General features: G+C 41.4%; 1 protein-coding gene across 1 annotated transcript in view; it reads right to left on the bottom strand.

The window, feature by feature from the left end:
* Positions 1-14,870, bottom strand: part of LDLRAD3 (low density lipoprotein receptor class A domain containing 3) — a 194,593-nt gene that overhangs the window by 37,750 nt on the left and 141,973 nt on the right. Inside the window, exon 4 of the mRNA XM_021402158.1 lies at positions 12,254-12,388. Within this exon, the coding sequence (XP_021257833.1) occupies positions 12,254-12,388 (135 nt within the window). The remainder of the gene's footprint in view (positions 1-12,253; positions 12,389-14,870) is intronic.

The following is a 14,870-nucleotide window of genomic DNA, read 5'->3' as shown; positions in this document are numbered from 1 at the left end:
TCATCTAGTGATGGCAACCCTGCCCATGGCAGGGGGTTGGAACTGGATGGGCTCTGAGGTCCCTTCCAAACTAAGTCATTTTATGATCCTATAATACAATTCTGTGGAAAAAACAGAGGTGCTCAGCAACCTCATCATTCTGGTTCTCTCACCGTATGCAAGTAGAATGGGCAAGGGTATGAAAAGAAAAAAGAGGAAGAGCAAAAAGCTAAAGCAATCCCTTCAAACAGCCAAGAGAAGTGATAGAACATGTTGAGATTGCAATTCCAGAGGCAGCTGCCATACAACCAATGTAACTAGTTCAGAGAGGCAGTACTGAAGCCCCTGGATGAGCAAGGAAGTGAAAAAGGCTGACTTTCTTTGTTGTGGTTCCCCACACACGTAATCAACTCTGGAGATGGAAAAACTTAGGGAAGAATGGTGCAGAGAACTCCACCCTGTCCCAAATGACAAGACTTGCGGTCAAAGCCAGGACAGATTTTCCTCCGACACAGCGATTGTGGATTGGTAGTAGTGACAAAGGACACGGGGTTACTGCAGCAGAAGCTGCCTTCCACCACACTGCCAGCTCTCCTCGCACCACTCCCTTTATATAGGAGTGGGCAACTTCAGCTAGCACATGTCCCACTTAGTACATCAGCTGCTGTTGACACTGATGCCATGTGCTAGGTGGATAACCAACCTGTCATCCGCAGCTTACACCCAAGAAGAGGATTATTAACCCAGTTCCTGTGGAAACTTCCCCCCTCCAACAGATGTTTAATGCAGTAACTTCTTCCACAACTCCCCCCTCCATTGCATGAGCTCCTTTCTGGTGTCCGACAGGAAAACACTGCTGCCAAAACACAGACCTAATGGCAAAAGCATCAGGAGGCTGCTCCCACCTAGCAAACCACATGCACGGAATTGCTACCTGCATCAGAGAAACTCAGGACATATGCTATAAATCAAGGCAATAAAACATACGCAGTACAAATCATGCGGTAAAATAGGTCGGAAGAAAATTCCAGCTCTAACAGCTTTAGCACAACTGGAGCAGAAACTCCTACTCTCACCTGACTGTGACTTCCAGACACCATTAAATGTGTAGCATTAAACCTCCTGAAGTTATAAACTAGATACACACTTCTTTGCTATGAATACTGGCTCATATCAGAGAGCTGCATGGAATAAAGGAATCTTCATCTAGTATGCTCATAGAGAATGATTTATCTCGTGCTTGGGTTGTTTTTTTTTTGTGGTGCTGTTTTTTTGTTTGGTTGGTTTTTACGTGTTTGTGTACTTGAAGCCTAGACCACTGCCCATCCCTCCAACGTGGCACTAATACACACAAACAACTAAGAAGGAAAGGCTTACCTGAACAGGGCAACAACATCTTTTACCATTTTAATTATGGTAGTTTTAAAGTTTTAAATTAGCTTAGAGTTCTTCTTCTTCAAAACCTCTGCAAAAGCCAAAACAAAGCACATGAAGAATGCATGACACAAGAACCGGAGACAGAAAGAAACAAGAGGTCAAGCTAACAAGAACAACTGAGGAAAAGACCATGATAGTTTACCAGAGGGAAGTGCACATTTGCTGTCTCAAATGATGAATGAAAAAGCACAAAAGCATGCTCCATCCAAATGGAACTATACTGAGCTTTCTGAAAAGACTGAACTGACATACTTTATTGGTATACCGGTAAGAAAAGCACAGACCAAAAGCATTCCTGTAACTTCCTGGAAGATTCAGGTTAACTCCTTTCTCAGTGTTTTTCTGTGCTGCTTGGTTCCCACCTCAAACAGGCCATACAGTGTGCAGAGGCCTCATGCTGTGCTCCTGCTCCAGTATGGAAGTTGTGGTAGCACCTCAGTGAGTTTCCTCAGGCACCTCCAGCCAGCACTTCATGTTCGAAGTCTTGAATTACAGCCAGCTTGGCCAGGAAGGTAATCCCCGAATATTTTCTTGCAATTATTCAGTCATAACTAGAATCTGATTTCACACTGTCACCAACTAATCGTCAGCTCGCTGGGATTTGTATATCAAAAAGGCATGCTGGAAGACAAGGGAGAGCCCAGCAGTGGCTTGTACAAACACTCAGCGATTCAATCACACTGGTGTTGTAAGCTCAACAAAGGAACAAGATGTTGGACTCCGGAATGCAAACTTTGGCGGCTGATTCGTCACAAAAACAATGGTATGCCTGCAAGAGCTGAGTGTTACCACCATTTCCGTCTTCACACCTGTATCAGCTGGCTACCCCACAAGAGCAAATGGCAGGACTATGGACAAATGACCCTTTCATAAAACAAAGTAAAATCTAAAAAACTAGGAACGCAGTTTAAGCCCCTTTGTATTGTGTCTGAAAGACAGGCTTTGCTCACTGCCACCACATCTCATTTTTATCCCAACAGCGGCTTCAGCCCCCTTATACCTGCTGCAGCCTCCTTGCGATCTGAGCCCAACTCTTAATATCCTCTTATTCCAACTGATCTCCAACACACTTGCTCCAGTCCAGTCAGCCAGGCTGGCTTTAATTGCAAGCAAAAACAACAACAGAAAAACTTCAACTTGGAATTTGCTAGCTTTTGAACTGAACAAGTCTTCTCACTCTCCTGCCTCTTTCTGGTTGACCACATTCGTCCAGTTATTAAACAAGGAAATAACCTCTCCTACAGCATTGCTTTCTTGAAGTCATAGAAATGCTTGTTGTTTTCTGTTTCTGGAGCGTAAAATAGGAAAATTAAATTTGACAGCAAGTTAGTCACCACAAGGGCACTCTCTTTCCCATAAAATATTCCTATAGCTATGAGTTCTTACAAGCACCAGTGCCAAACACCTTGCAGAGCTTCCCATTTAATTGTACACAATGACCCCGTTCCCTCAAGCCAAGTCCCAAGTCCATCAGCCACCAAAGCTTCATCCACTAGGGACTTCAAAATCAACTGATATTATGCTTCAAATCTTAGCTAAGAAAAGCCTTCTTGAAGAAAACTCTCAGCTAAAGAATTTGTCCTCTGAAAGCAAACCTTAAATCTTCTCTTGTGGAGGGTAAATCACAAGCCCCATCTGCCACGGAAAATCTGTCTCAGGAAGTCTAGAAGTGTTTTCCTAGAAAGCCATCACTAAAATGAGGTTGGTGCTTCAAAGCAAGAAGGAGAAAGAGAAACAAGGACCTAAGAATAACCAGCTGAACAAATGGAACATGCTCCTTTAAATCCCTGAGGTTTTAGTACAGCGTAACGCATTACCTAACTCTTAAAAACACTGGATTCCCCAAAATATTTCCACTTAAGAACTACTTGGTAATAGCTGCATTTACTGTGGTCCAATCATATTATTAAAATAAACGAAGGTAAAGCAGAGAGCAAACCTTGAAGCTTCTGCTTTGAAGCCTGGGAGGATGTAATTTGGCACCAACATTCAGACCCACAGTGATGGGCAGGTGCTCTGCAGCTAACAGATAATATTCAGAAATGATTCATGATATTTATTTTCCTCGCATTACTTTATAAGCCTTCATAAAGCATTCAAAGGCAAGAAGTTTGGTATTCTTCATCTGTAAAACAGAGATAAGGCATATGACAGAAGTTAACCCAAAATGCCCAAGGCCATTTACCAAGTCAAGAGGAGGAAGAATCCAGGCAGCTATCATTGCTTCTGCCTCTGCGTTCAGGACGTGAGATTGTACAGCCCATATTCCCAACCTTCAGCCAGGTTGGTGGAAATACCACCTAACTCCAGGTACAAACATGACTTCTGTATCCAGTGCTTCTCACCTAGCACATTATCACTTTTCCTAGCAACCAACAGCTACCTAGACATCTGAACTGGAATGGAACAGAGATACTATAAGCTAGTTTGGAGACCAAACTTTATGGCACTACCTTACAGTATCCTCTGTGCTCCCCCCTGGATAGTTCTTCAGGTTTTACTGTTTGCATAAACTCTATATTACAAATAAACAGAAAATTAATTATTCAGCTTCTAATTCCCATTGCATGTTGATGTTTATGTAATTGAAAACCATGTAATTGCTTTATGTTTTTAACATCCCTCATAAATATGGATTTTTAACGTAATCTTTTACAGCAAATTAGCACAGAATATCTGGTAATGTGAGATGGGAATGTGCGTAAATTTGGCAAGCTTGGGGAACAGCACACAGACTGAAGACTGTCTTGATGTCTCTCACCACTTCACAACTTTCAGTAAGCAGAAGAAAAAATCTGCTGTGGTGCCCAGTTTCCCAAAGAATGTTGATCAGGTTCTGCGACGCAAGTTTTAATGCAAGAGCAGCAAAGAAGGGAAAGCTAAGAATTCAACAGCCTCATCCTTCACAGATTTACAGGTGCTGAAATGCTTGGCTGAGGATCAATCTTGGTTTAATCTAAAGTCTGGCAAGAAACTTTTTTTTTTTTCTGGTGGTAATCCATTTGCTTATCAAGTTTCATTTGCTGGTTTTAGATCAGGCAGCACGAAATACCTTTCTTTGGAACCCTGGCTGGCAACTTCCTTGGGTTTTAACCACCACCCTGAAGCTATTTTGTTCCACTGTGAATATATCAGATTGGTATAGCAGCTGAAGTGCGACCTGCAAAAGATACAAAAGCCATTTTCTTCAGCTGCAGAAAGATAACACTCCTACTGACCTGGCTGGGACCAGCATTTAGGAGTGGGCATGAAGACAGAGAGGTCTAGTAGCCATACTTTTATGTTAATACCGCCACAACTGTGAGATATCCCCCAGGCATGCACAGCTTCTCACGTCCTTATTTCCCTTAAAATATATAAAATGCTATTGTCTGAAAGTCATGGTAAAATTGTGGCTATATCAGCTAAGCAAAGCCACTTAAAGAAAACTGAATTAGTCTAAACAAGGATTTCTCAAGAAAGCAGGTAAATTTGCCAGACCTAAGTCCCCACCACACACGTCCCCACTCTTCTCCTACATTTGAGAGCAATTCTGCATTTCTCATTGCGCTCCTAGGAGGCAAGTGCAGTGCAGCAGCACAGCTTCTAGCCTTAGAGACATCTGGCTGACCTGGAGCATATACTCTTGCTGAGCAGATGTCAGTAAAACTTTTCAACAGACCTCGGTAACCCTGCTCTCAGGGACTGTCTACACACAAATTATACTGATTTAGGTCAATTACATAATTGATTAGGTATTAAACTTCTACAACATCTGAATACAGACACTGACTTTTACACCTGGTCATACTGCCTTGTGGCTTTAAGTTGGAGTTAGAACACACACATGAGCTTTGATAGAGCTCACGTCACAAATTATTCCCAGATACAAGTGAAGCTATGAAAAGATACAGATTTTAACCATGTGCAAAACTAGTTTCCTGACATTTCAGGAGCCACATCCACCAATCTCATAGCAGCAGCTTCAAGAAAATAAAACAAATAAATAAATAAATAACTAAACCTCGCACAGAGGATTCTGGGATGTTTCTCTTCCATTCACAAACATGTGAGTAACAAAACTCTTCTGTCTAATCCTACTGCTGATAAAAAGAACAACCCAACTCCTGAGGAGCAAGGAAGGTCTAGCACTCTCCTCTCAATTTCCCACACAAACTTCTGAAAGAAGCAAGCTGCCCAAAGCACTGCTGTTAGAAAATCATTTCTAAGTAGCAGATAGCTAGACATGAGAATGATAGACTAAGATTTGTGAAGGCAGTGGAGGTTAAATCAACGTAAGACTTTCTGCCGCCATAGCTAACGCAGGCAGTTCTCAAAACTGGATTTAGGTTGAAGCATTATGCCTTAGCGACAGTTAATGCTAGAAGACTACAACTCAAGCTCTGCCCCTTGACCGAAGCTGCGGTGCTGTTGGGCAGCCCCAGTGGGAGGGTCGCACCAACCAGCTCTTGGTTGGGCATGGAAACAGAGTAAAAGATTGGTATGGCTGGGTCTGATGAATGAGGGTTAGGACCAGAAACTGAGGAGATGGCCGAGCCAGATGTCACTCTACTAGTGAGAGCTGCTCTCCAACAATTAAACCAGGTAACCTTCGCTGTGGATCTTTTCTCCCTATGTTTGTGATCACAATGACTCTTTCCCAACTAAAAAGAAAGAATAATTCACCAAAACTGTTTTCCCCGGCACTGAAATAGGTATTGAAGTTTCATTTTAAATACAAATGTTATAATTATTCTCCACAGTAACTGTAGAAAAAGCACTTGGCCACCTGGAATTGATTCCTCTCTACAGAAAGTCTGAAATCAACATCTGTGCCTTTCATTTTAATTCTTTGCACCACCAGCAAAAAGAGGGAGGCTACTGTTCCGCAGCAGGAGCCTACTACATGGTTAAATGACACTGACAACTTTGAAAAGTTAATGCAATTCAGCAGCCAGGATGGACACTGCATGACATTGCCAAAATACATGGTATACTTCAACCACCTACACCCTGTTAAAACCCTGCGGAAAAAGTATTTGGAAGAAATTGATTTTTACAAACGTGAGCTCAAGAGAGAATTTAATCAGCCTAAAGAACAATGGGGGAAAAAAAAAAAAGTCCTTTATTTTAAACTCGTCTTCTTCTAGCATGACATTTTATCACCTATTTTTGAAATTTTGAAGCATGGGCAAAGAAACTGGATACTCATGTCACCTTTTTCTGGAACTGTTAATTAGACATGTGTCTAAGTGAAGGTAAAAATATCTAGACACAACTGTTAAGAGCTCTTATTTCATTTCTGCACAGGTGACAAAAAAAACATGCCATTTACAGTAACGATTTCCTGCTCCCCTGGCTGAAAGCACAGCAGCTGATCCATGGCTTGCTTCTAACTCTTTTTGTAAGTGGTTTGAGAACCCCAACTGCAGACCCAGCTACCAAAAAAAAAAAAAACAATACAAAAACAAACCGAACAAGAAAACAACCACCAGATTACAGCAGGAGTGCAGTGATGCACTACTGTAAAAATGGCGCTTCCATCATCAGAGTAAACTGCGCCTTTAGAGAGGGCTTATACAGCATCCTCAAGTAATCTCTGCTTCAAGTAATCTCAGAACAGGCATCATATGAGCTGCAGACCCAGGACCAGGTGCCCATCCTTATCATCTTTAACATGGTGAGCCCTGAGTGATGCAATACCTTGTCTACGATTTAATCAAGGTCATACAACTGATTTTTACACTAGCCAAGTCATCTGATGCTGTAACTGCTTTCATCTTCAGCCTACCAAAGCAGGGTGGAATGGAGATAGACGAAGAGCCATGATATCTTCCAGACACACCAGCATTCTATTAAGCAAATTTCTTTTTCATTTGCAGACCTGAACTCACCATTTGTCTACCACTACATTATAGCTGTGTACACACTAGTACCAGCTGCCCATCTTAACTTTTAGTCTCTATACACGTGTCGATTTGTCTCTTGATAAAAACCCTCTCAAACACAATCTTACGAAGCCAAAAAAGGAAAAGAATCCTGAGGTTGATCAGGGAACAGAGGAATGGAAGAGGCAATTCATAGTTGACAGAAACACCTCCATCTAGCAAGTGTTAAGAAAGCAAAGGTATTAGAAAGCTAGATTTGCCCAGGCATAGCCTCTTTTTAATAAAACATTCGGTGACATTTTATTTGTATCCTTTCTTCTGTTCAGACTGCCTCTGAGTATTAAGTTCCAGGTGTAGGCTGAATTGGCTAAGCTGATGCACAATAATTGCCAGTGGAGCTTCAGCTTGCAGGCTGAGTCAAAGAGTCAAAGAAAGACTTGATACAAGGAAATGTGCACGGCCAGGCTAAGGCTACAAGCCTTTGGGAAGTCTAAGTGATACCAGAGCACTTGGGAATATCAGAATTTCAGTTTGCCACGTGCAAAGGGCTGACTACAAGCTCCACGTGGAGTGGGATGTTCTGGGAGCTCTTTATGCTTTATAAATCAGGTATTGTGGTATTTCACTGAAATTTAGAGTATGTCTGTACCATTTGGCTGTCAGTTTGTTTGACACAGGGTCAGATTTTTCAATGATTCACTATGCTGCCCGTCTTCATGCAAGCAATTTATATACGCCAGAAAGAAAACACCAGCTGACAACTATGTATACTTCTAAATTTGTTTTAGAATACTGCAGGATATCAAATCCTAATAAAAATTCAATGAAAACTACGCAAACGTGAAAAAGGAAGTACCCACACGCGCAACTGTGGCCATTACCAAATACACTGTAGAAATGTAGAACAGGAATCAGCTTTGGGACACTTACACTTTTCAGGTTTTGCAACTTGACCACATTGACACTGTTTACTAACAACTGCAGAGTGACAATTGGAGCAACATCCCTGAAGCTAGCTCAGCCAGAGTGAATATAGACTTGCAGCAATAAAGCACTCTTTTCCTAGGCAACGGGGTTAAAGCTAACAAAGAGGATTTTTGCAACCTTAGTGGGAAAGAAAAGAAGGGCCATGAAAGGAAGAGGAGTTTGAATTAAAACAGCCAGTATGCTTTTGTCTGTGGTAAACCTTTCTAGACTAAAAAGCACAAAATGGAGGAGAAGCTGAAGGAAGAAGCACTGCGAAAACACATTTAGATAAGAAGCCATTAAGGGAATAAATTAAGTACAGTCCTAGAGCTGAAAAAAAAATTACACAGCTGTTGAAAAATACTAAGAACAAGGAATTCCCTTGCAGTTCAGTGGACTGCTATCAGAGCAGGAAATCCCCCCAGCACTGGCAGGCCAAAGTTGCTGCATGGAAGAGTTACCACCATCAGTTAACTCAACGCATGGGAGAGACCCCAGGCAATCAGAGGAAAAAAGCAGATGGGTGGGAGGGACCTTCCTGTATTAAGACCCACTGAACAGAACTAGAACAAAGCCCTAGAAAGACCAATTCTGCATGAGTTACATATACGTGACAGTGTGGATAACGCAAGCAATTACATCTTCCATCCAGTACTAATCTCAGGTGGTTACCTGGGTAAATATATCATAGACTAGACTAAAGGAAAAGTCTGGCCATTCCACTTCAGCGCTGGAACTCAAAGATGACCAGAGTGTAGTTGGGGATGGATTAAAGGAACAACTTGGAAGACTACCACAGCAGCTACAAGGTCTACAAATAATTACTGTTGGGAACGAGAGTAGAATTACTTGACTTGCTTCTAGATTGTCATGGTCTTAGCTTTTACACTGTCCCTTTCCTCATGAAGTACAAACCTTTATAAGACGTTCAACACTGGCTTACAAGTAGTAAAGAGAAAGAAGAGCAGAAACTTGCTTTCAGAAAATGGGACCTTCCTCCCATTTTTGTACCTAAATCTTGTGGTACCTCTCTCCAGCCTCATCCCCAAATGAACCCACTCCTTTTTAGGACTAAAATGAATCTTTAAAAACTCGTGACTTCAGGCTCATCGCAAAAGCCGCTACTTGTCAAGGACATGCCTCAGGTCAAAGCCAGGTCAATGCATTTTTCAGGAGGGGATTACATTCTCTTTTCCTGGTCTGCAGAGTGACCATTCTTGATCGAAAGGATCTTTATGCGTGAAGGAGTATGTGATGCAAACCGAACAGATTTGCTACCACAGCTTTCCAGTAATGACAGCAGGATAAAGGAGGCCTTTGAAGTTCACGGAGGAGTAGGAAGAGGTGTTAATTTAAAAAGCTTGTCAGTATACCCAAGAGCAGAAGGAGAGCAAAGTACCAATTAATAATTCACACTTCTATTCCACATGTTATCTTAGTATCTCAAAACAGTTTGCAAACATTGATTAAGTCTCACAACATTCCCCTGAAGCAGACAAGCAAAGATGAAGCTCTACTCCTACCAGCCAGGATGTTACTCTGGGATCATTTTGTTTAGCTGATCTGTGCCTTTTCTTCCCCATCTGTTAAATGGTGATAATGACAATATCATACTACAGGGAGAGGTTCAGAAGCTTAGTGATTGCTAAATCAACAATTTTTTTAGATAGGGAAATAGCACACAAGGGCAATCTCCTGTGTCAGACTGCACTCAATTACACTGAATTAAAACTACTACATTTGACATGATGACACGGCTAGTGGAAAGAAAATCCTCTATCTTGATTTTACAATGCCCTACAGATGTGCTTTGCTCTGTCCCTAAATACCCAGAACACTTGAGTTCTAGTTAATGACCAGGATTGCTGGGTGCTGTGTTAACAAGAAACTCATCATAATTACGCTAATTAGATCTGCTATCGAAAGAATTCTGAGAAATGAAAGACTCTGTCCACTGTAGCCACTAAATCTCAATTAACACAAAGTATTTGCTGTGTTTGGGAGCCAGGACTGACATACCCATAGCTGCAAACTCCAGAGGGAATCTTCATTTACATTCTGATGGGGAGCTGAGCACATTACACTGTTTAATCCTCGCTGTGAAAGACAGGTGTACAAGCATCACTTATTGACAGATGGGGAAATGGCAGTTCAAGAGCTTCCCTGAATTGTCATAGGACAATCACACACATACACTACAATCAGAATTTCACTCCTTATTCCCAATCTTGTACTTGGACTTCTTTTTTTAGCACATATAAATATATATTAATAAAAACAAATCCTTGCTGCTGTAATCTAATAAAAGAGAGTTCCTCTTTCCTTGTCCAGGGCTCTTTCATGCATAGAAAGAGGTAGAATTACTCTGCTTAACTCCCCGTACTAATCTGACTTTTCCAGAAGGACCAAAGATAAAGACAAAGTAACAGCTTCATGAAATACAGCTCTTTTCTTCTCCTGAGCCTGACAGTCACTTCCAAAAGCAGATTGTCATGACAACAAACAACCTGGAGGCAATCCAGCCAATTAATCTGCAGAGGAAGCAGCCATCCCAACCTTGGAAAAGAACACTGCTGCTTTAAGCTTCAGATGCCAAAAAAAGAAAAACCCAACAAAAAACCTTACCACATGCATTAATCTTACTAGGCTGCCTTAGGCCTGTAGTGAAAAACAATTCACCCCTCAACACAGCAGCACTACTGCAGCAGCAATAGAGAGCACTAGACCCTGAAAAGGCCCTTTTTCCTCTCCTTCCCCAAGACAACCGCAACACCAGAGCAGGCCAACCCCCTCTCTGGGGCTCCATCCAGGGAGATCTATGTTCCCAGGACATGACACAGCCCTGGCAAGTATGAGGATGACCCGTTCAGCTTTTACATCTTGAGCCAAAGGAAAGAGCTCATAGGTTAAGCAGAGAAACCACACAGAACACATCATCACATACTGTTGCTGTAAACTCTTTTTTGTTGACACTGCTGCTGCTTGTTTTCCCTCTTCCCTTATGAGTTGTCAAGAATATTTATCACCATGTTGAGCTCAGAATTACTTTCTCTTTCATGAAGGACTAAATCATCAGTACAGCTAAATATCGAAGTCATTCTCCTTCAATTTCTCAGATTTCATTTTCTTTCACACCATCCTTTATCTCTCCATGTGCCCTGTTCTCTATAGGCCCAAGCACAGTGCAATTTCCAAGCAAACATCCAACCAGACTTTCATTTTTTCCTGCTCTGGTCTCTTAGTAGCAACCTGGACATGAAAAGGTTTAGCAGCTGATGCCTGATACACGTCACTTGTCAACTTCAAGTCACTTGTTTTATAAAATACCATGGTATTAATTTATGAAAAACAAATGTGAGAGTTATATGTGTAAATGTGTAGTTATAGAAAAAGTTGAAAAGAAAAAAAAAAGACAGAGATAGTGTTTTGAGAGTCTCCTAAGACTCAAATACACGATTTTCAAACAGTAATAAAAATTTCTTCCCTGACTTCATATTGTTCTCTTAATACTGAAACAGGGAAGGCTAGGAATACATTCTTTCACGGTAGACTTGTCACACAGTGAAACATACCCTGCAGAAAGTAATAGAGCAAAGAGGACCTAAAGCTTTAAGCCTATGCAGACTTACTCATCTGGTAAATGGACAGACCACCAAACTTCCTCAAACAAACGTTATTACTGATCTCTTTGGGTCCAACCCATCTCTCTTGGAAGTCACTAAATGAATCCCCAGCAACTTCAGTGAGCCCTGGATCACAGATCACAAACTGCTAGCAAAACTGCATTTTTTATTAATTTAAAAAAGATACCAGTCTTTTGAGCACTGATACTGAAATGCACGCGCACGCATACTACACGTTTCACTCTCATTAACTGCAGGATTAGGAAACCACAGCTCTAGTCAACATAGTGCAACAACAGAAACATATTTTCTACGTCTTTAACACATTAATTGGACTTGGTATAATGCTGCTTAATAGAAAAGAAAAAAATCTATTCCTACCTTGAGGACTTTCACAGCTTTCTTCATCACTGTTGTCTTGACAGTTATTTTGACTGTCACACACGAAGCTTTTATCAATGCAAAGACCATTTTTACAGTGGAATCGGGCAGTAGAGCAAAGCAAAGGATTGGCTGCTGTGGAAAGAAAAAGTGAGATCTTTCATTAGATATTCTCTAACTCAGCCAGGGAAACAGCCTTTAGGTAATTAACAACAATAGGTCACAGCTCAGCAGCTGGTCACTTCACTGTCTATGCGGAAGTAACATGGCAAACACACCTTGCCTCTTCAAGCAGACAGAGATGAAATTTCTAACTTATACAAGATTCACTAGAATTAGCAGAGATTTAGCCTACCCTCAGTTGTAGTAATCCTTCTGTTCTCTTTCCTGAGAGCCCCCATCACAATCTCTGTTAGGTGCTCAGCTTTTACCCTCTTCAAAGATGTATGGAGGGTAGCACTGCCTACAATAAATACTGCCTATTGGTTCCCATTATAACCAAGTCAGTTTAGCTCAGGTTTTACAAGCCAGCAATACAAGCTCAGAACTGCAACACAGTGTTTAATTCACCACCAGTTCTGTTTTTTTCCAACTTGCCCATCTCCACCTATTTTTTTTTAATTGATACAATGGTAATGTTGGCATTGCTCAAATTCTCAGTGTTTGAACTTGAAATTCATTTTTACAGTTAAAGTGCACTCAGAAAATCCTTTCACAAAATAAGGCCCTGTGAGTTAGGTGAATGCACACTCAGCAAAAGCAGAACAGTATTTAAGCAGACTCATTTGGGAAGAGCAGTCTTTTCACTCACCTTAAACCTAGCATCTTACAGCATATCTGCTGCTGCATATGGTCTCATTTAAAAGCCTCAAGCAGCATAGTTTTCTCCATTTCTAGGAGATTACATCACAGATTCAATGTGTCACACTGCTAAGGAGATTTCCTTGATATTCATCTTGTTTTCTCGTTCCTAATTTCATCCCTCTACTCTTAGCTATACCTCAGGATACATAACTACATAATCCCTCCCCCCCTGTACAACGTTTGCACCCTTCACGTACAGCCTTATCTTCCTACGTAGTCACGTCTTAGCTGAGATATGCATAATTTATATCTTCTCATGAATCAATCTCTCTGTCCCTTAATAATTTTTGTCACTCTTCTCTGAACTCCTGCCAATTTTTGGTAATGCGGTGACTGAAACTGAATGCAGCATTCCAATTGAAAATCTTAAAAAGCTGTTTAGATGCCTTGTCTGCTTCAAAGTGATTCTCCGCCACAATAACAAAGGGAATTACAGTTCCCAAATACTAACTGGCTTCCTATTTTTTATTCTTTAAAGTAAGAGCTGCCCTTAAAGAGTCTTTCAAAAAAAAAAAAAAAAGAAAGAAAGAAAGAAAGAAAGAAAGAAAGAAAGAACTTTAAAGTCTGCTATGCGTATAATCTGCAGTATACCAGTATACATAACAAACACTCCCTACATCTGGGCAATTCCTCCAGCTCCCCAAAAGCACACTTATTACGAACATGCAAAATCTCTTTGGGTCTGGAGCTGTTGCTTACCTGCATAGCATGTCAATTTTGCAAGTCACTTTGGGACCTAAAGCACTGTTTCTCTACTTAAGCAAAGCTGTGACTAGACACTTAGATGTGCTGGAAAATACCACACGCATGCTTCGATGGCATAGAGGAAAAGGAAGATCAGCAGCCTATTATCAGCTGTAAGGCCTTGTTAGAGCTACATGCCACAAGCACATGGGAAATCAAGGAATTCGTAGCTATCTCCAAGGTGGTGTGCTTTAAAGTGAAAGCTGCCATTTGTCAGCCCACTACCTCAAGGATATTCAAAGAACATTCATCAAAACCTCTTTCTAGTCCATTTGTTTAAGCATAACCCAAAGACAATAAAATCATTTTCTTAGCCTTCAATCTTCTTTCACTAACTTCGTCCTCTCTGCAGAGGTGCTATCACCCAGCCACAGCCCTCCCAGGAGCCAAAGCAGACTCTTGACCAACAACAGGTGGCACCTTTAAAGGATGTTCATGCTGCCATAGAGATCTCAACACGAGGGAGGCACACAAACAAGAAAGGCAAGTCCTCGGAGAAGCAGACAGTGATAGATCTCTGTAAAGATCTCCCCTTTTGTTATTTTCGAAAGCTGGTGTCTGTTGTCCTCCTCCTGACCTTTAAATGACATTAAAAGGAAAAGCCCAGCCTGCTCCAACAAGAGAATGAGCGACTATTTGCTGCAGGCTTCCGCCTACAGACCCACGCAACATCAGGGCTTTTAACAGCTCCTGATAATAGCAGCAGGGCTGCTGGATCGAACATAACCTTTCCCTACCACTATGATAAATCCCTGCTAGATTTACAGATACAACAGATCTATGCAGCCACACAACAGGGTTTTAGCCCACATCAAGTCATACTTCAAATGATACCTCTGCCGTGACTTTGCTGCAAGATGCGGAACTGCTCAGGGGCTCAAACTCATGCATTGGCAGGCATTTCTGACTTTGAGAACCTGCTCCTCCTTTAAAGATTCTGTTTCACTAAATAACCCTTTACTGGCTTCTTTTGTTGTTTGAGAACATGTATAAATAGAGAAGCCTAAAC

The sequence above is a fragment of the Numida meleagris genome, chromosome 6 (assembly GCF_002078875.1).
Source record: "Numida meleagris isolate 19003 breed g44 Domestic line chromosome 6, NumMel1.0, whole genome shotgun sequence".
NCBI classification, from domain to species: Eukaryota; Metazoa; Chordata; class Aves; order Galliformes; family Numididae; genus Numida; species Numida meleagris.
Note: the sequence above shows the minus strand (reverse complement) of the source record. Positions and strands in the feature narration are given on the sequence as shown.